This window comes from Hemiscyllium ocellatum, chromosome 8, assembly GCF_020745735.1.
Source record: "Hemiscyllium ocellatum isolate sHemOce1 chromosome 8, sHemOce1.pat.X.cur, whole genome shotgun sequence".
NCBI lineage: Eukaryota > Metazoa > Chordata > Chondrichthyes > Orectolobiformes > Hemiscylliidae > Hemiscyllium > Hemiscyllium ocellatum.
In genome coordinates this window covers 119568827-119590556 of record NC_083408.1, presented here as the reverse complement: position 1 = coordinate 119590556, position 21730 = coordinate 119568827, and the positions used below count along the sequence as shown (strand labels likewise).

Sequence of the window (21730 nt, the reverse complement as noted above, 5' to 3'; positions counted from 1 at the left end):
AAGGTAACTATAAAGACGTGAGATAGCACCTGGCCAGAGCTGTCTGTAAGGGTAGCCGAGCAGGGAAGATGATTTGATTTGATTTATTATTGTCACGTGCACCGAGATACAATGAAAGGTGCTGTTTTGCATGCTAACCTGACAAATCACACCTTACGTTAGTACATCAGAGAATCAGAACAGAACGCAGAATATAGTTGTCGAGTTTTGAGAAGACTTGTAGCTCAAATTAAGATTCTGGAAATAGGTTTGTTTGCTGAGCTGGAAGGTCCATTTTCAGACGTTTCGTCACCATACACGGTAACATCATCACTGAGCCTCCGGATGAAGCATTGGTGGTGTGGCCCATTTTATATTTATGTGTTTAGATTTCCTTGGGCCGGCGATGTCATTGCCAGTGAATGACATCATTTCCTGTGGAGACATCATTTCCTGTTCTTTTTTCAGAGGGTGTTAAATGGGATCCAAGTCAATGTGTTTGTTGATAGAGTTGCGGTTGGAGAGCCATGTTTTTAGGAATTCTCGTGCATGTCTCTGTTTGACTTCTCCTAGGATGGATGTGTTGTCCCAGTCGAAGTGGTGTCCTTCCTCATCTATATGTAAGGATACTAGTGAGAATGGGTCATGTCTTTTTATGGCTAGTTAATGCTCATGTATCCTAGTGGCTAGTTTTCTGCCTGTTTGAAAAATTTAGTGTTCATTACAGTTACATAGAACATAGAACATAGAAGGATACAGCGCAGTACAGGCCCTTCGGCCCTCGATGTTGCGCCGACCGAGTCCTACCTAACCTATACTAGCCCAATAACTTCCAAATGCCTATCCAATGCCCGCTTAAATGAACATAAAGAAGGAGAGTTCACCACTGATACGGGCAGGGCATTCCATGAACTCACAACCCGCTGTGTGAAGAATCTACCCCTAACATCTGTCCTATCCCTACCACCCCTTAATTTAAAGCTATGTCCCCTAGTAACACCTGACTCCATTAGCGGTAAAAGGTTCTTAGTATCTACCCTATCTAAACCCCTAATCATCTTATACACTTCTATCAGATCTCCCCTAAACCTTCTCTTCTCCAATGAGAACAGCCCCAAGTGCCTCAGCCTTTCCTCATAAGATTTTCCTACCATTCCAGGCAACATCCTGGTAAACCTCCTCTGCACTCGTTCTAAAGCTTCCACATCCTTCCTATAGTATGGCGACCAAAACTGCACACAATACTCCAGATGAGGCCTCACCAGAGTCTTATACAACTGCAACATGACCTCAGGACTCCGGAACTCAATTCCTCTGCCAATAAAGCCCAGTACACCATATGCCTTCCTCACAGCACTATTTACCTGGGTGGCAACTTTCAGAGATCTGTGTACATAGACACCAAGATCCCTCTGCTCATCCACACTACCAAGTAGCCTACCATTAGCCCAGTAATCCAACATCTTGTTATTCCTACCAAAGTGAACGACTTCGCACTTAGCTACATTGAATTCCATTTGCCACATTTCCGCCCAGCTCTGCAACTTATCTATATCCCGCTGTAACCTACCACTTCCTTTCTCACTATCCACAACTCCACCGACTTTCGTGTCATCCGCAAACTTGCTTACCCAGCTTTCAAGTCCTTCCTCTAGATCATTTATAAAGATAACAAAAAGCAATGGTCCCAAAACAGATCCTTGTGGTACACCGCTAGTAACTGCGCCCCAAGATGAACATAATCCATCAACTACTACCCTCTGTCTCCTTCCAGCCAGCCAATTCCTAATCCAAACCTCTAATGTATCCTCAATGCCATACCTCCGAAGTTTTAGCATTAGCCTACCATGGGGAACCTTATCGAACGCCTTACTAAAATCCATATACACAACATCTACTGCTTTACCCTCATCCACTTCCTTAGTCACCTTCTCAAAAAACTCAATAAGGTTTGTGAGGCACGACCTGCCCTTCACAAAACCATGCTGGCTATCCCTGATCACGTTATTCCTACCCAGATGTTCATAAATCTTATCCCTTACCATTCTCTCTAAGACTTTGCCCACCACTGAAGTCAGACTCACTGGCCTATAGTTACTAGGGCTATCCCTACTCCCTTTCTTGAACAATGGGACCACATTCGCTATCCTCCAGTCCTCATTCGCTATCCTCCAGTCCTCATTCGCTATCCTCCAGTCCTCCAGTCCTCCAGTTCTTGCACGCTATTTTGAAAATGATATTAGTTTTGCTTGTTTGATGATGCCAAGAGGTCTGAGTAGTCGGGCAGTCATTTTCGAGATGTGGGGGGAGTGCTAGGGTTTCTGGACTTGTTTTGTCTGCTTGTTTAGCTTTGTTGCTGAGAAATCAGCGGACTGTGTTCATCAGGTACCCGTTCTTTGGTAGTGGCTCATAGAAACACACTACAGCACAGAGGAACTATGAAGAGCAGATGAAAATCACCTATACAATATATTCAAAAAGAATGAGCACCCAATGAACACAGTCCACTGCTTTCTCAGTAACAAACCCAGATTACTGAGAGGTCTGGAAAGAATCGACGTGGAGAAGATGTTTTCACCATTAGGAGAAACTAAGACCCGAGGACACAGTGAAGGGACGACCCATTAGAATTGAGATGAGAAAGAATTTCTTCAGTCACAGGGTGACGAGTCTGTGGAGGTCATTGTCGCATAAGTTATTGAGTGTATTTAAGAAAGGGATAAATAAGTGTCAAAAGAAAAAAGGTAATTTAAGTAACATTTTACATCAAATAGGTTTATGGAATTAATTACTACAGGGTAGGGGAAGGACTGGATGATTTTTTTGTAAGGAGAGGAATTCTGGCATTTAGTTCCAGTATGCTGGGCTCTCAGAAGTTCTCAAACTGTAACTTCAGGCACTGTTGCTAATTCTTCACTCCCTCGTGTCTCCCATTCCAAAGGACCAAGCTGTTCATCTGTTTGAAACTCACCTTTTCGTTGTCTTTGTAATCCAACTGCAGAGAATGATGACCCATGCAGATCACAGTTACTATGAAGTAAAGAAGTGCAAAGATACTGTGTAACCAGAGCAGTCGATCACTGGAAAACAAGTGTAATCATACATGAGAGGAGGAATCAGAACGTGGGTCTGAGGAAGAGGGGCATACAGAGGAGCAGCCTGAGGGATGGGTCAGAGGGTGGGGCTTGGGTGTGGACATTGTAATTGAGGTGCAGGGTGCTGTGGGCAGGGAGGAGGAAGAGCAGAGAGAATGGCAACAAGATTGGAACAGGTTAGCAGGCACTGGATGGGAAGGGAAGGGAGGGGTGGACAAATTGGAAGGTGGTCAGTCAATGGCCACCACCAGCCTGTGTTCACTCACTCTGCAGGGACATTTGCAATGGTGGTACGGCCAAAATGTTGCGGGCTGTTACCTGGAAGGCAAACATTCATTAGTCAGTGACAGCTCCACATGATCTTAAACATAGCACTGAATCATCTCTACCTACAGACAACGCTGAATATCAGTAACCACTGGAGACAACAATATTACACAGCACCTTCAACTCAAGTCTAACCTCCCCTTGCACATTTCCTTTTCCGAGTACCCTTTCCCCAGCCTGTCCTACTCACTTCACCTTTGTCTAAAGGTCCCTTGCCTTAACTCTGGACTCTCCTATCTCTCCTCATGCTCTATCTGAATTAAATCTTGTCCACCTCTAGTTCCTTTGACTCAATTCCCACTAAACCACACCAGGCTGCTCCAGTATTCCTCAATCATGCTGAGACTGCACTTGCTTGATTCTATTCTCATCTACACAAACCATATACCGAGTATAATTTGTCTTCCTGCTCTTACACCATTGGCTCTGATGTCCCAAAGGATCAACCCTTGGTCGCCTCTTATTTCTCACTCACATGCTTCCCTTTGGAGAGATTATGTAAAACATAGGGCTGACTGTTCATAATGCAAAACAGGGTCTCCACCTTCGCCAAAATGGTGCTGGAGACATGACTATTGAGGTCCTAACTCCAAACTTGTCACCAGGTTTTTATATCCATGATCCATGGTGACAGATGCACATGCTAAAGTGGTGCTGCCTTCAGGAAGATCCAATTCCTATACTGGATATCAAAACAGTGGCCATCACGCGTTTTAGGCGCAAGTCTAAAGCTGCCAGAGATATTAATTATAATTAGGTCACCCTTTACATTGGTCCAGGAACACCTTTGGGAAAAGTAAGATGTCCTTTGGGATTGTTAGAAGCAGATATGAACATGCATAAGGGGATAATCATATTGCAGCTGTCAAAATAGCATGATGATTAATTCGCCTGCCCTCTAATATTTTGAAATAATTATCTGTAATGTAATATAAAAGTCAACTCTTGCTATTTCATTTATTAAGGGATTTGTGATGCATTACCTGTTTGACAAACTATCGGCCCATATTTTGATTGACACCTCTAAATATGCTAATTTTTATAATGGATTAAGCACCTGAATGAATGAAAAGGGAGTGAATGTTTTTTTTTATGAATGAGTGTAAACATTAATAAATACTTAGAACTTCATCTTGTTTCACATAGGTCCTGATGTCAGTACATGGGTGGATACTGTGTGAATTGGCATTGATGGTGTAAAGATAGTTGATGGGGTGCAGAGGAAGGCAAGAGTTTGCACCAATTTAGCATAGGGGCTACACATTGGCATGGGATGGGCAAAGGGACATTGGTTGGTTAGTGGAAAACAAAAACTGAAATTGCTGGAGAAACTCAGCAGGTTTGGCAGCATTTGTGGGAAGAAAGCAGAGTTAACGTTCATCAGAATTGTTCTGAATTTCACCAGCAAGTTCTGAACATGTTTCAGATCTCTCCAGCATCTGCAGTTCTTTGTTACATTACGTTGGGTAATCGTGCATTGACTAGTATAAGGTATGAGGCCAAGAGACAGCTCAGTTGTAGGCCATAGGTAAGTGTGGACAGTACGAGGGGTCATGGAGGGCATGGTGCTGCATAGACAGGGAATGGACAGTGTAGAGGGGAGCTGAGGGAGTGTGAAGGGTGAGGGCTGGAGAGATGGCTTTTGTTTTAGTTCTTTTAACGATAGTTCACAGCCTGCTTCCTCACCCAGCGGCTCCTTTATTTCCAACAAATCTTTCCTGAGGTTAGAAGGTCCAAATCCACTTATTATTAACTCCATCAGGACAAAATTTCAACTATCCAGAGTACTTTGCTCCAAGTCGGGTTTGCAGACCCGTTAATTATCTCAAGTCTAGTCTTGTCTCAGGAATGGAAATGCAGGCCACACATCTGCTGACAACACACAGCCTTACCTTACCAGCACCTTTCTCAATCCCTGCATTTCTCTAAATGAGACTGTTTATCTGACATCCAGGACTAAATAGAATAGAAACTTCTTCCAATGACATATTGGGATGACCGAGCCTTTGAGCTGAATATTACCCTTTCTTGACTACGTTCGAGTTGAGTTGAATTTTTTAGAGGGTTATTCGCCACAGGGCCTAGTGAGTTCACTTACTGTCAAGAAGTCAGGAAATGTACGATAGAAAAAGAGAGAGCATATAAAGTGGCCAAGCGCACTGGGAAATCAGAAGATTGGGAAGGCTACAAAAACAAACACAGGAAAACAAAGAGAGAAATAAGGAAGGAGAGGATCAACTATGAAGGTAGGCTAGCCAGTAATATTAGAAATGATAGTAAAAGTTTCTTTCAATACATAAGAAACAAACAAGAGGCAAAAGTAGAAATTGGGCTGCTCCACATTGATGCAGGAAGCTGGTACTGGGTGATAAGGAAATAGCTGAAGAACTAAATAAGTATTTTGTGTCAGTCTTCACAGTGGGAGACATGAGTAATATCCCAACAATTAAGGAGAGTCAAGGGGCAGAGTTGAGTATGGTAGCCATTCCAAAAGAGAAAATGCTCGAAAAGCTAAAAGGTCAAAAAATTGATAAGTCTCCTGGTCCCGATGGGTTACATCCTAGAGTTCTGAGGGAGGTGGCTGAGGAAATAGCGGAGGCGTTGATTGTGATCTTTCAAAAATCACTGGACTCAGAGAAAGTCCCAAATGATTGGAAAATCGCTGTTGCAACCCCCTTGTTCAAGAAAGAATCAAGACAAAAGATGGTAAATTATAGGCCGATTAGCTTAAACTCGGTAGTGGGTAAAATGTTAGAATCCATCGTTAAGGATGAGATTTCTAAATTCTAAGAAGTGCAGGTTGGATTAGAACAATTCAGCATGGATTTAGTAAGGGGAGGTTGTGCCTGACAAACCTGTTAGAAATCTTTGAAGAGGTAACAAGTAGATTAGATCAGGGAAACCCAGTGGATGTTATCGCATAGAGGTGGGAAGGCTGTAGAAAGATTTAGACAGTTTAGGAGAGTGGTCCAGGAAATGTGCTGATGAAATTTAACTTTTTCCAAAGTCTTGCACTTTGGAAAAAAGAATACAGGCATGGACTATTTTTTAAATAGTGAGAAAATTCATAAAGCCAAAGTACGGGGGGGATCTGGGAGTGCTAGTCCAGGATTCTGTAAAGGTTGATTTGCAGGTTGAGTCCGTGGTTAAGAAAGCGAATGTAATGTTGTCATTTATCTCAAGAGGGTTGGAATATAAAAGCAGTGATGTGCTACTGAGACTTTACAAAGCTCTGGTTAGACCTCATTTAGAATACTGTGTTCAATTTTCCCACACCTCAGGAGGAACATACCGGCACTGGACCGCAGCAGAGATTCACACGGATGACCTCTAGAATAGTAGGCCTAGCATATGATGAATGGCTAAGGATCCTGGGATTGTATTCACTGTAGTTTAGAAGGTTGAGGGGAGATCTAATAGAAACTTACAAGGTAATGCATGGCTTAGAAAGGGTGGATGCTGGGAAGTTGTTTCCGTTAGGCAGGGAGACTAGGACCCATGGGCACAGCCTTAGAATTAAAGGGGGTCAATTTAGAACAGAAATGAGAAAACATTTCTTCAGCTAGAGAGTGGTGGGCCTGTGGAATTCATTGCCACGGAGCACAACGGAGGCCAGGACATTGAAGGTCTTCAAAGCAGAAATTGATAAATTCTTGATCTTGCTACAGAGAGAGCTAATAAGAGGAATAAGGGCTACAGAGAGAGTGTGGTAAGTGGAATTGAAACATCCATGAACCATGATAAAATGGCAGAGTGGACTTAATAGGCCGAATGGCCTTGCTTCTACTCCTACGTCTTTTGGTCTAATGGTTTGCTGTTTGTGGTATCATACTCCTTAGGCTCACCACATTCTGGGTGAAGATATTTATCCACATCTCAGTCCTAAGAATGGTTTACCCCATATTCTTAGACTGTGGCCCCTGGTTCTAGAGTCACCTGCCATTGTGAGCATCCATCCTGCACCTCGCCTGTGAGTCCTGTTTGGATTTAATAGGTTTCTATGAGATCCCCCCTTATTCATCTGAACTCCACCAAATGTAGTTCGAAGCAATTGAACTGCTCGTCGCACATCAGTCCTGCCATCCCAGGAATCAGTTCAGTAAATCTTCACTGCACTCTCTCTATAGCAATAACATCCTTCCTCAGATAAACAGACCAACACTGCACACAATACTCCAGATGTGGTCTCACCAAGACTCTGTTCTTGTACTCAAATCCTCTTGCTATAAAGACTAACATGTCATTTACCTTCTTCACCACTTGCTGCACCAGCGTGTTTATTTTCAATGACTGGTATACAAGGACACCCAGGTACCATTACACATTCCCCTCACTTGATTTATAGTCATTTAGGTAATAATCTGCCCTTGCTACCAAAGTGGGTGACCTCACATCTGTCCACATTAAACAGTAACTGCCATGCATCCTCCCACATACTCAGCTTGTCCAAATCACACGGAAGCATCTCTGCATCCTCCTCACAGCTTACCCAGCCACTCAGTTTTATGGTTGTCTGTGACCTTGGAACTACGACATTTATTTCTCTCATCTAACTCATTAATACACATTGTGAATAGCTGGAGTCCATGCACTGATCCCTCTGGTACCGGCTAGTCACTGCCTGCTAATTAGAAACTTACTGTTATCTTTCCTTATCTGAAAAAGGATGTTCTTGCTGTAAAGGGGGCAAGCTGAAGATCAATCAAATTTCATTTCTACTCTTTGTACGTGTTAGCCAACCAGTTTTCCATTCATCAGAATACACTATCCCCAATTCCATGTGCTTTAATTTTGCACAGCAATTTCTAATGTGGGACTTTGTCAAAAGCCTTCTGAAAATCCAAATAAACAATGTCCACTAGATCTCCATAAACTCTGCAAGTTACACCCACAAAGAATTCAAGTAGATTGCACTTTTCACTTTGTTGCCTGCTCTCTATTACTCTTCAACCCATTACTAGTAAAAATCTATCTCCTCCTTAAATTTACTCAAAGTACCGGCATCCATTCTACTCTGGGGTAGTGAATTTCATAGATTCGTGACATTTTGAGAGAAGTAATTTCTCTTCATCTCTGTTTTAAATCTGCTCCTTTTACTCTAAAATTATAACCTCTCAATCTAGATTGCCCCACACAAGGAAACATCCTTTCTAAGTCGACTTTGTCAATGCCCTTTAGTACCTTCTGTCCCTCAGTTAGATCTCCTCTCATTCTACAAAACTCCACTAATCAATCTCTTTCATAAAATAAATCCCTCATCTCTGGAATCAATCTAAAGAACCTCCTCTGAACTGCCTCAAATACAACTACATTCCTCCTCAAGTAAGGGACCAAAATTGTACACAATTCGCCAGGCGCTGTCTCAATAGTGTTTTGTAGAGTTGCAGCGACTCTTATTAGTCCTTAAGCAAAAAATGCCAAAACTGTCTTCCTTATTCCATGCTGTACCTGCAGACCAGTTTTATAACGTTATGGATACATCTAGGGATCAGATTTGTTTGGAAATGCTAATGCATGTAATGAGACAGGTTTAATAAATTATCACAGAACAACAGAGGCCATAACATGGTAGAATGTGGCATTCAGATTGAGAGTGACAACTGTGACTCGGAAACAACTGTGATACGAAGGCAGAGTTGGCTAGAGTGGACAGGAAAGGAGCTTAGCAGAAGAGATAACTGATAAACAACGGCAGGTATTTTTAAAAAAATACTTCATGACTCTCATCAAGGATATATCCTAGAGGTTAAGAAGGATTCTAGGCAGAGCATAAACCAATCATGGTTAACCAAAGAAATTAAGGACAGCATAAAAGAAAACCATATTATATTGCAAGGATTGGTGGTGACTCAGAGAACTGGGAAAGTTTTAAAAGCCAACAAAAGATAACCAAGAAAACGGAAAATATACACTGAGGTCAAATCAGCTGATAACATAAAAACTGATATTGAGAGCTTCTTTAAATATATGAAAAGAAGACAAACATAACAGTGAACATGGCGGTTTTAGACATTAAGGCTGGGGAAACAATAATGGGGAGCCAGGAAAGGGCAGGAGAGTTGAATAAGTACTTTGTATTTGTATTAGTCTGCATGGTAAACTAAAAAAATCCAAAAATGCTAAATAATCATAGGGCTAAAGTGGATTTTTGGGGGCGGGGAGGGGGGGGGAATAGACACAATGAATATCACTCGAGAGGAAGTAATGGCTTGATAAGGGTGGACATGAGGAAATTGTTTCCGTTAGGCGGGGAGACTAGGACCCGTGGACACAGCCTTAGAATTAGAGGGGGTCAATTCAGAACAGAAATGCGGAGACATTTCTTCAGCCAGAGAGTGGTGGGCCTGTGGAATTCATTGCCGCAGAGTGCAGTGGAGGCTGGAACACTAAATGTCTTCAAGGCAGAGATTGATAAATTCTTGATGTCACAAGGAGTTAAGGGCTATGGGGAGAATGCGGGTAAGTGGAGTTGAAATGCCCATCAGCCATGATTGAATGGCGGAGTGGACTCAATGGGCCGAATGGCCTTACTTCCACTCCTATGTCTTATGGTCTTATGGTCTTAATATGGTAAACTTATGTGGTTAAGGGCTGATAAATCCCTTGGACCTGACTGGATGCATCCTAAGATTTTAAATGAAGTAGATGCAAAGATAGTGGATACAGTGGTAATAGTCTTCTAGAAAAGTCCCAAAGGATTGGAAAATTGAAAATGTAACACTTTTAGTTAAAAACAGAAGAAGACAAAAAACAGGTAGCTCTGAGCTATTACTTTAACATCTGTCACTGGGAAATGAATAGCGTTTATTGTAAGGATGTAATAGCAGAGCGTTTAGAAAAACTTAGTCACAAAGTCAGCATGAATTCATGCAGAGGCAATCATGTCTGTGATAAATCTATTTTATTCACATATTAGTTGTTCACAATTCATGCACAAGGACACACAAATCTTACTGCATCTCAGAACTCTGCAATTTCTCACTAATTAGGTAATATGCTTCATTTTATTCTTTCTGCCAAAATAAATCATTTCACCTATTGTACTTTATGCTACTTTCTCCCCACCCCCACCCTCCTCTCATTTATCTCTCCACCCTTCAGGCTCTCTGCCTGTATTCCTGAGGAAGGTCTTTTGCTCGAAATGTCGATTTTCCTGCTCCTCGGATGCTGCCTGACCTGCTGTGCTTTTCCAGCACCACTCTAATCTAGACTCTGGTTTCCAACACCTGCAGTCCTTGTTTTTACCCTATGGTTCCTTAGAGACTGCCTTCTGGAAATCTAAACACTGCACATCCAATGGTTACCTTTATCCATGGCACATGTTACTTCTTCAAAAAAATAGTTAACTCAATTTTCCATACACAAAACCATGTTTATTTTATCTGATTACCGAAACTTGTCTAAGTACTCTATTATAACAACTTTACCCTCAAAGATCTTGTTGTACAGTGGTAGTGTCCCTACCTCTGAGCGAGAGATCAGAAGATCCGGGTTCAAATTCCACCTGCTCCAGAGGTCATAGAATTATAGCATCATCGAGTTACACAGCATAGAAACACCCTTTAGTCCAAATCATCCATGTAGACCAGAAATCCTAAATTAATCCAGTCCCATTTGCCAGCACTTGGCCCATATCCCTCTAAACCCTTCCTATTCATATACCCACCCAAACGTCTTTTAAATGTTGTAATTGTGTCAGCCTCCATCATTTACTCTGGCAACTCATTCCGTACACACCACCCTCTGAGTGAAAAGGTTGCCATTTATGTCCCTTCTAAATCTTTCCCCTCTTACCTTAAACCTATGCCCTCTAGTTTTGAACTCCCCCACCCCGGGAAAAAACCTTGTCTATTTATCCAATCCATGCCCCTAATGATTTTATAAGCTTCTATAAGGCCACCCCTCAGCCCCCGACCCTCCAGAGAAAACAGCCCCAGCCTATTCAGCCTCTCTCTATACTCAAACCCTCCAACCCTGGCATCATCTTTGTAATTCTTTTCTGCACCCTTTTAAGTTTCGGAACATCCTTCCTATAGCAGGGAGACCAGAATTGCATGCAGTATTCCAATAGTGGCCTAACCAATGTTCTGTGCAGATGCAACATCACCTCCCAACCCCTGTAATCAATACTCTGACAAATAAAGGCAAGCATACCAAACGCCTTCTTCGTTATCCTTTCTACCTGTGACCCCACTTTCAAGGAACTCCACCTAGATGGAGTTTAATTGAGATAAATGTGATGTGGTGCATTTTTGGGAAGGCAAATCAAGGCAGAATGTATACACTTAATGGTGAGGTCCTGGGGAATGTTGCTGCACAAAGAGACCTTGGCGTGCAGCTCCTTGAAAGTGGAATCACAGGTAGTTAGGATAGTGAAGAAGGCGTTTGGTATGCTTTCCTTTATTGATCAGTGAATCCAGTGTAGGAGTTGGGCTCTGTCCCCGCCCCTAACCCCGCCCCCAGCTCCAGCTCCAGCTCCAGTCCCACACCAGGTCCTAGCTCCCAGCCTTGCCGGATTTTCACCATCCCTCCAGATCTCCCCCTCTCTGAGGATGAAAGATCAGTCCTCAGCAGGGGCCTCACCTTCGTTCCCCTACGCCCTCGGATTAATGAGTTCAACACGCGGCGAGATATTGAACAATTCTTCCGCCGCCTTCGCCTCCGTGCCTACTTTCACAACCAAGACTCCCGCCCACCCTCTGACGACCCCTTCTCCCGCCTCCAACACACCCCATCCACCTGGACATCCCGTGCAGGCCTCCTACCCGCCCTCGACCTCTTTATAGCCAACTGCCGCCGTGACATCAACCGACTCAACCTGTCCACCCCTCTCACCCACTCCAACCTCTCACCCTCAGAACGTGCAGCCCTCCACTCCCTCCGCTCCAATCCCAACCTCACCATCAAACCCGCAGACAAGGGAGGCGCGGTGGTAGTTTGGCGCACTGACCTGTACACCGCTGAAGCCAAACGCCAGCTCGCGGACGCCTCCTCTTATCGCCCCCTTGACCACGACCCCACCTCCCACCACCAAACCATCATCTCCCAGACCATCCAGGACCTCATCACCTCAGGGGATCTCCCATCCACCGCCTCCAACCTCATAGTCCCACAACCCCGCACCGCCCGTTTCTACCTCCTGCCCAAAATCCACAAACCTGCCTGCCCCGGCCGACCCATTGTCTCAGCCTGCTCCTGCCCCACCGAACTCATCTCCCAATACCTCGACACGGTCCTGTCCCCTTTAGTCCAAGAACTCCCCACCTACGTTCGGGACACCACCCACGCCCTCCACCTCCTCCAGGATTTTCGCTTCCCCGGTCCCCAACGCCTTATTTTCACTATGGACATCCAGTCCCTGTACACCTCCATCCCCCATCACGAAGGACTCAAAGCCCTCCGCTTCTTCCTTTCCCGCCGCACCAACCAGTACCCTTCCACTGACACCCTCCTTCGACTGACTGAACTGGTCCTCACCCTGAATAACTTCTCTTTTCAATCCTCCCACTTCCTCCAAACTAAAGGAGTTGCCATGGGCACCCGCATGGGCCCCAGCTATGCCTGCCTCTTCGTAGGATATGTGGAACAGTCCATCTTCCGCAACTACACTGGCACCACCCCCCACCTTTTCCTCCGCTACATCGATGACTGTATCGGCGCTGCCTCGTGCTCCCACGAGGAGGTTGAACAGTTCATCAACTTTACTAACACCTTCCATCCCGACCTGAAATTCACCTGGACTGTCTCAGACTCCTCCCTCCCCTTCCTAGACCTTTCCATTTCTATCTCGGGCGACCGACTCAACACAGACATCTATTATAAACCGACTGACTCCCACAGCTACCTGGACTACACCTCCTCCCACCCTGCCCCCTGTAAAAACGCCATCCCATATTCCCAATTCCTTCGTCTCCGCCGCATCTGCTCCCAGGAGGACCAATTCCAACACCGCACAGCCCAGATGGCCTCCTTCTTCAAGGACCGCAGATTCCCCCCAGACGTGATCGACGATGCCCTCCACCGCATCTCCTCCACTTCCCGCTCCTCCGCCCTTGAGCCCCGCTCCTCCAACCGCCACCAAGACAGAACCCCACTGGTTCTCACCTACCACCCCACCAACCTGCGCATACAACGTATTATCCGCCGCCATTTCCGCCACCTCCAAACGGACCCCACCACCAAGGATATATTTCCCTCCCCTCCCCTATCAGCGTTCCGCAAGGACCACTCCCTTCGTGACTCCCTTGTCAGATCCACACCCCCCACCAACCCAACCTCCACCCCCGGCACCTTCCCCTGCAACCGCAGGAAATGTAAAACTTGCGCCCACACCTCCACACTCACTTCCCTCCAAGGCCCCAAGGGATCCTTCCATATCCGTCACAAGTTCACCTGTACCTCCACACACATCATCTATTGCATCCGCTGCACCCGATGTGGCCTCCTCTATATTGGTGAGACAGGCCGCTTACTTGCGGAACGCTTCAGAGAACACCTCTGGGCCGCCCGAACCAACCAACCCAATCACCCCGTGGCTCAACACTTTAACTCCCCCTCCCACTCCACCGAGGACATGCAGGTCCTTGGACTCCTCCACCGGCAGAACACAACTACACGACGGCTGGAGGAGGAGCGCCTCATCTTCCGCCTGGGAACCCTCCAACCACAAGGTATGAATTCAGATTTCTCCAGCTTCCTCATTTCCCCTCCCCCCACCTTGTCTCAGTCGGTTCCCTCAACTCAGCACCGCCCTCCTAACCTGCAATCCTCTTCCTGACCTCTCCGCCCCCACCCCACTCCGGCCTATCACCCTCACCTTGACCTCCTTCCACCTATCCCACCTCCATCGCCCCTCCCCCTAGTCCCTCCTCCCTACCTTTTATCTCAGCCTGCTTGGCTCTCTCTCTCTTATTCCTGATGAAGGGCTTATGCTCGAAACGTCGAATTCTCTATTCCTGAGATGCTGCCTAACCTGCTGTGCTTTGACCAGCAACACATTTGCAGCTAGGAGTTGGGAGGTCATGTTGTAGCTGTACAGGACATTGGTGAGGCCATTATTGGAACACTGCGTGCAATTCTGGTTTCCCTTCTATCAGAAGGATGTTGCAAAACTTGAAAGGTGCAGAAAGGATTTACAGTGATGTTGTCAGGGTTGGAGGGCTTGAGCTACCAGGAGGGGCTGAATAGACTGGGGCTATTTTCTCTGGAGTGTCAGAGGCTGAGAGGTGACCTCATAGGGCTTTATAACCAAGAACAGCTATGTAAGAATCCTATTCATTGACTACAGTTCAGCCTTCAACACTATTATCCCCTCAAGACTGATTACTAAACTTAGTGATCTCCAACTAAGCCCCAGACTCTGCAACTGGATCCTCAGTTTCCTGACCCACAGGCCACAATCAGTGAAGATTGGGGACAATATTTTATCCTCATTAACACTTAACACTGGAGCCCCCAGGGGTGCGTACTCAGCCCCCTACTGTACTCACTGTATACCCAAGACTGCATGGCCAAATACCAAACTAATATCATTTACAAGTTCGCTGATGACACCACCATAATCGGTTGAATCTCAGATGATGACAAAACAGACTACAGATGGGATGTGGAAAACCTGGAAAAATGGTGAACTGAGAACAACCTAGCTCTCAATGCCAGCAAAACCAAGGAACTCGTTATTGACTTTCATCAGAATACTACTCATGCCCCCCTACACATTAACAACACAGAGGTAGAATGAGTGGAGAGTGTCAAGCTCCTGGGAGTGGTCATCCACAACAAGCTTTCTTGGACTCTTCATGTGGACGCACTGGTTACAAATGCCCAACAACGTCTCTTCTTCCTCAGGCAGCTGAGGGAATTTGGCATGACGGCGAATCCCCTTCCCAACTTTTATAGGTGCACAATCGAGAGCAATGTTCGAGGAGAAAGTGAGGACTGCAGATGCTGGAGATCAGAGCTGAAAATGTGTTGCTGGAAAAGCGCAGCAGGTCAGACAACATCCAAGGAACAGGAGAATCGACATTTCGGGCATAAGGCCTTCTTCAGGAATGAGGAAAGTGTATCCAGCAGGCTAAGATAAAAGGTAGGGAGGAGGGACTTGGGGGCGGGGATTGGAAATGCGATAGGTGGAAGGAGGTCAAGGTGAGGGGGATCGGCTGGAGTGGGGGTGGGGGCGGAGAGGTCAGGAAGAAGATTGCAGGTTAGGAAGGTGGTGCTGAGTTCGAGGGATTTGACTGAGACAAGGTGGGGGGAGAGGAAATGAGGAAACTAGAGAAATCTGAGTTCATCCCCTGTGGTTGGAGGGTTCCCAGGCAGAAGATGAGGCGCTCTTCCTCCAACCATCGTATTGCTATGGTCTGGCGATGGAGGAGTCCAAGGACCTGCATGTCCTTGGTGGAGTGGGAGGGGGAGTTAAAGTGTTGAGCCACAGGGTGGTTGGGTTGGTTGGTCCGGGTGTCCCAGAGGTGTTCTCTGAAACGTTCCGCAAGTAGGCGGCCTGTCTCCCCAATATAGAGGAGGCCACATCGGGTGCAGCGGATGCAGTAAATGATGTGTGTGAAGGTGCAGGTGAATTTGTGACAGATATGGAAGATCCCAATGGGCCTTGGAGGGAAGTGAGGGAGGAGGTGTGGGCGCAGGTTTTGCATTTCTTCCGGTTGCAGGGGAAGGTGCCGGGAGTGGAGGTTGGGTTGGTGGGGGGTGTGGACCTGACGAGGGAGTCACGGAGGGAGTGGTCTTTTCGGAACGCTGATAGGGGACGGGAGGGAAATATATCCCTGGTGGTGGGATCCGTTTGGAGGTGGAGAGCAATCTGTCTGGATATATCACTACCTGGTACGGGAACTGTAGCTTTCAAGATCGGAGACGGTTACAGAGAGCGGTGAACTCGGCCCGGGCAATCACAAAGGCCAACCTCCCATCTATAGAATCCATCTACCAGGCCCGCTGTCAAGGAAAGGCCACCAGCATTCTCAAAGATTCATCCCACCCTGACAATGTTTTTCTACACCCTGTAACATCGGGGAGAAGGTACAGAAGCCTGAACACATGCACCAGCCGGTTTTGCAACAGTTTCTACCCTACTGTTGTTAGAAAAACGAATGGACTCACAAACTCTGAACATTCACCTGTCCCTGTGTTTTTGTTTTTGCTGCTGTTTCCCTATGATTTACTATCTATGCTACTTAACTCTGGGATCTGCCTGTATTGCTTGAAATGGGTAAAGGTGGATAAATCCCCAGGACCTGATCAGGTGTACCCTAGAACTCTGTGGGAAGCTAGTGAAGTGATTGCTGGGCCCCTTGCGGAGATACTTGAATCATTGATAGTCACAGGTGAGGTGCTGGAAGACTGGAGGTTGGGAAACGTGGTGCCACTGTTAAAGAAGGGTGGTAAGGACAAGCCAGGGAACTATAGACTGGTGAGCCTGACCTCGGTGGTGGGTAAGTTGTTGGAGAGAATCCTGAGGGACAGGATGTATATGTATTTGGAAAGGCAAGGACTGATTCGGGATAGTCAACATGGCTTTGTGCATGGGAAATCATGTATCACAAACTTGATTGAGTTTTTTAAGGAGGTAACAAAGAGGATTGATGAGGACAGAACGGTAGATGTGATCTATATGGACTTCAGTAAGGCGTTCGACAAGGTTCCCTATGGGAGACTGATTAGCAAGGTTAGATCACATGGAATACAGGGAGAACTAGCCATTTGGATACAGAACTGGCTCAAAGGTAGAAGACAGAGGGTGGTGGTGGAGGATTGTTTCTCACACTGGAGGCCTGTTACCAGTGGAGTGCCACAAGAATCGGTGCTGGTCCTCTACTTTTTGTCATTTATATAAATGATTTGGATGCGAGCATATGAGGTACAGTGAGTAAGTTTGCAGATGACACCAAAGTTGGAAATGTAGTGGACAACGAAGAGGGTTACCTCAGATTATAACAGGATCTGGTCCAGATGGGCCAATGGGCTGAGAAGTGGCAGATGGAGTTTAATTTAGATAAATGCTAGGTGCTGCATTTTGGGAAAGCAAATCTTAGCAGGACTTATACACTTAATGGTAGGGTCATAGGGAGTGTTGCTGAACAATGAGACCTTGGAATGCAGGTTCACAGCTCCTTGAAAGTGGAGTCGCAGGTAGATAGGATAGTTAAGAAGGTGTTTGTATGCTTTTGTTTATTGGTCAGAGTATTGAGTACAGGAGTTGGGAGGTCATGTTGCGGCCGTACAGGACATTGGTTAGGCCACTGTTGGAATATTGCATGCAATTCTGGTCTCCTTCCTATTGGAAAGATGTTGTGAAAGTTGAAAGGGTTCAGAAATTATTTACAAGGGTGTTGCCAAGGTTGAAGGATTTGAGCTATAGGGAGAGGCTGAACAGGCTAAGGCTGTTTTCCCTGGAACTTTGGAGGCTGAGGAGTGACCTTATAGAGGTTTGTAAAATTATGAGGGGCATGGATAGGGTAAATAGACAAAGTCTTTTCCCTGGGGTCGGGGAGTCCAGAACTAGAGGGTATAGGTTTAGGGTGAGAGGGTAAAGATATAAAAGAGACCTAAGGAGCAACTATTTCACACAGAGGGTGGTACATGTATGGAATGAGCTCCCAGAGGATGTGGTGGAGGCTGGTACAATTGCCACATTTAAGAGGCATTTGGAGGATATATGAATAGGAAGGGTTTGGAGGGACATGGGCCGGGTGCTGGCAGGTGGGACTAGATTGGGTTGGGATATCTGGTCGGCATGGATGGGTTGGACCGAAGGGTCTGTTTCCATGCTGTACATCTCTATGACTCTATGATTCTATGCTCGCAAGACAAGCTTTTCACTGTGCCTCAGTACACGTGACAATCAATTCAATTCAATTCAATTCAATAAAATCATGAGGAGCACAGACAGGGTAAATAAACAAGGTTCAGAAATTTGTCTTAACATTAAAAACTGTTTAACATTGACTAAAAATATCAATAACATCTTTAATAATAGCTTTGAACATCTTTCCTACAACAGATGTAAAGCCAACTGGCCTGTAGATTCTGATTCCTATCTCTTGCCTTTATAGTAATGGAGTTACATTCAGTATTTTCCAGTCTAATAGAACCTTTCCTGAAACTAGGGAATCTTGGAAAATTAAAACTATCCCTTTTACAATTTCTTTTAAACTATAGAAATACAGAAGCGTGTAAGATAGGAGTAGGAATAGCCATTTGACCCTTTGAGCCTGCTCCACCATTCATAATTATCATGGCTGATCATTGCACTCAAAACCCTAAAACTGCCCTCCCCCTGATTTTTTAATGTGTTGAATTAGCTCTTTTTATTCTGAGTTTGTTGCAAGTGCAAACAAACAATATTCAGAGAGTGCTCATAAAACCCCCTACCATGTGGAAACAGGCCATTCAGCCCAACAAGACCAACTGACCCTCCAAAGACTTAACCCCTCTCCCATTATTCTACATTTACCCCTGACCTACACATCCCTGAACACTATGGGCAATTTAACACACACAATTCACTTAACCCGCACATCTTTGGACTGTGGGAGGAAACTGGAGCACCCGGAGGAAACCCACAGAGACACAGGGAGAATGTGCAAACTCCACACAGACAGTCACCAGAAGCTGGAATTGAACCCAGGCCCCTGGCACTGTGAGGCAGCAGTGCTAACCACCGTGCCGCCGTGCCGCGCTACGGGCAGCAAAATTCAAGGGGAAATAAAAATAATTCTTGCTCGCAGCTTTTGTGAATCTGGCACCCACTGCGCTAATTTTCTTCTTCAACTAATGCATCAACAAACGCATCATAGAATTAAACTGTTAAGTCCTTTTTTGGTGTTATTCAAAAATAAACTGGACAGCAACTAGGAAAAACTGAAACCTCTCTCTTTTCCAGGGAAAAAAAATTAAATTTACAATGAAATGTTTAGTTATCTAAATTTACACAGAGGTGTTCATATGACTGATATAAATAAATAGAGATGACATTTCACTGCACTGTATGACAACTGCCACGTTAGATTTCATTTTTTTTAAGAATGACTTCCAATAACTTGTTTTTATCGGTTCCATCACTCGTCTCATTTCCTCCCTCCTATTAACAATATCCATTCTAGAATCTTCTCATGCACAACTATTTCATGTGGCTCATGTTCTGAAGGAGGGAAACATTAACTCTGATTTCTCTCCAAAGATGCTGCCAGACCCGGTGAGTGTTTCCTGGTTTTGTTCATTCAGTTTTTCATTGTGCCGTGCTGACCCCCAAACCCATCCCAGTGGAAATGATAAAGACAAAGGAACTTGTTGGTGGCTGGGGTAAGGAAAGAAAATATCATTTGATTTCCTCTTTTCAAAACCCACTTTAGATTCATTTATAGCCATAACTTATAAAATAAGTGGCTCTTTTGATTATGTGTAAAATAAATGGAGGAAAATTTCAAAGCTAAATTTATATTTCACAGAAATTGATTATAATCAATGTAAGAGCTTATAATGAAGTCAGTCTGGACCTAGGCACTTGTCGTGTTGCTGCTCAAACACGTTACTCAGTACCACATCCTATTTGATTCTAATGTCATGGAGTTACCATCTCCCTCCACTTCCTGAAATATTGCTATACAAAATAACCGCTCAATTCATCTACCATCTCCTTATTTCCCAAACTTCATTCCCCGTACTCATCTTTTATAGGAACTTTGTTAATTCTTCTTTAAGACAGTCAAACAAGCTCTATCTGTGTTCATACTTCTAGCTAGCTTTTTCTGCTATTCAGTTTTTCTCCTCTTTATTAATTTTAGCTATTCTTTGTTGTTCTGATCTGCTTCGAGAGTGTGGTACTGGAATAGCACAGCAGGTCTAGCAGCATTCGAGGAGTTTTCTTGATGAAGGGCTTATGCCCAAAACATCAATTCTTCCGCTCCTCGGATGCTGCCTGGTCTGCTGTGCTTTTCCAGCACTGCACTTTCAACTCTGATCTCCAGCATTTGTGGTCCTCACTTTCTCCCTGTTCTGATCTGCTGCCCATTTTTGCTCATTTCTATTTGTTGCTTTGAGTTTGACACTATCTTTAACAATGTCCCCACACTTTTTTATCCCACTATCTTCATGTTACTCTTCCTTGCCTCCCATACCCCATATTTTCCCAGAGCTGTCCCTACAATCTCACTAGTCCCTGTTGAAGTTATATCTCCTGCGCCACTGTCCTGGAGCCTGAGCCCCTGCTCCAAACTGCGTGCCCATGCCGCCCTGTCCCAGAACGCCTTACCCAACAGGTCCCCAGAGAAGTTGACAGGAAGCACAATGGCGATGGACAGGACACAGACCACAGTGAGGAGGACCAGGATGTGTCGTTGAAATGAGAGGTAGATAATGGCGTCGAGTCCACACTTGTACTGAATCTCATCGTCCCTTAAATCAAAAACACCAAGTGAGTACCAAGCAAAGACAGCTCCATCACTATCTTCAGTTCATCCTCCCAGCATTTTTTTCCTTACCTACCATATAATAAACTCAGTGACAGGATGTGTCCTGATGGACTGGAGGATTGTAAATGTGACGCCAAAGTTTAAGAAAGGGGCAAAGGATAAGCTAGGAAACTACAGACCTGTCAGTTGCACATCAATTGTGGGAAAACGGATGGAGGCCATAATACGGGATAAAGTTAATAATACACACAGAGAAAAATAAGTTAATACCAAATAGTCAACATGGCTTTGTCAAGGACAGGTCATGTCTGACTAATTTAATTGATGTCTTTGACAAGGTGACACAGGTAATGGATGAAGGAAATGATGTCGATGTTGTATATTTGGACTTTCGGAAAGCATTCCATACAATGTGACATGGCAAGTCGGTGATCAAATTACAAATGTTTCGTATTGATGGGTCCATGGCAGAATTGATTAGAATTGTCTAAAAGACATAAACAGCAGGTAGGTATAGATGGGCATTTCTCAGATTGGAGACAAGTTGGAAATGGTGTCCCTCAAGATTACTTTTTTCTACATTCATTCATGAAATGAGGGCATCACTGCCTAAGCCAGCATTTATTGTCCATCCCAAATTGCCAGAGGGCAGATAAGAGTCCACCACATTACTGTGGGGCAGGAGTCACATGTAGGCCAGACCAGGTAAGAATGGCAGTTTCTTTTCTTAAAAGGACATTAGTGAACTAGATGGATATTTCCCAACAATCAACAATGGTTTCATGGTCGCCAGCAGACTCTCAATTCCAGAATTTTATTGAATTCAAACTTTAGTCTCGGCATGGCAGGATTCAAACCCAGATCCCCAGAACATTATCTGGGTCTCTGGATTAACAGTCCAGCGAG

At 44.9% G+C, this 21730-nt stretch overlaps 1 protein-coding gene across 1 annotated transcript in view; it reads right to left on the bottom strand.

Moving 5' to 3' along the window:
- tmem63c (transmembrane protein 63C) overlaps positions 1-21730 on the bottom strand; it is a 331403-nt gene that overhangs the window by 176663 nt on the left and 133010 nt on the right. The window contains exons 7-9 of the mRNA XM_060829024.1: positions 20665-20807; positions 3341-3392; positions 2951-3059 (exon numbers count right to left, since the gene is read on the bottom strand). Of these exons, the coding sequence (XP_060685007.1) occupies positions 2951-3059; positions 3341-3392; positions 20665-20807 (304 nt within the window). The remainder of the gene's footprint in view (positions 1-2950; positions 3060-3340; positions 3393-20664; positions 20808-21730) is intronic.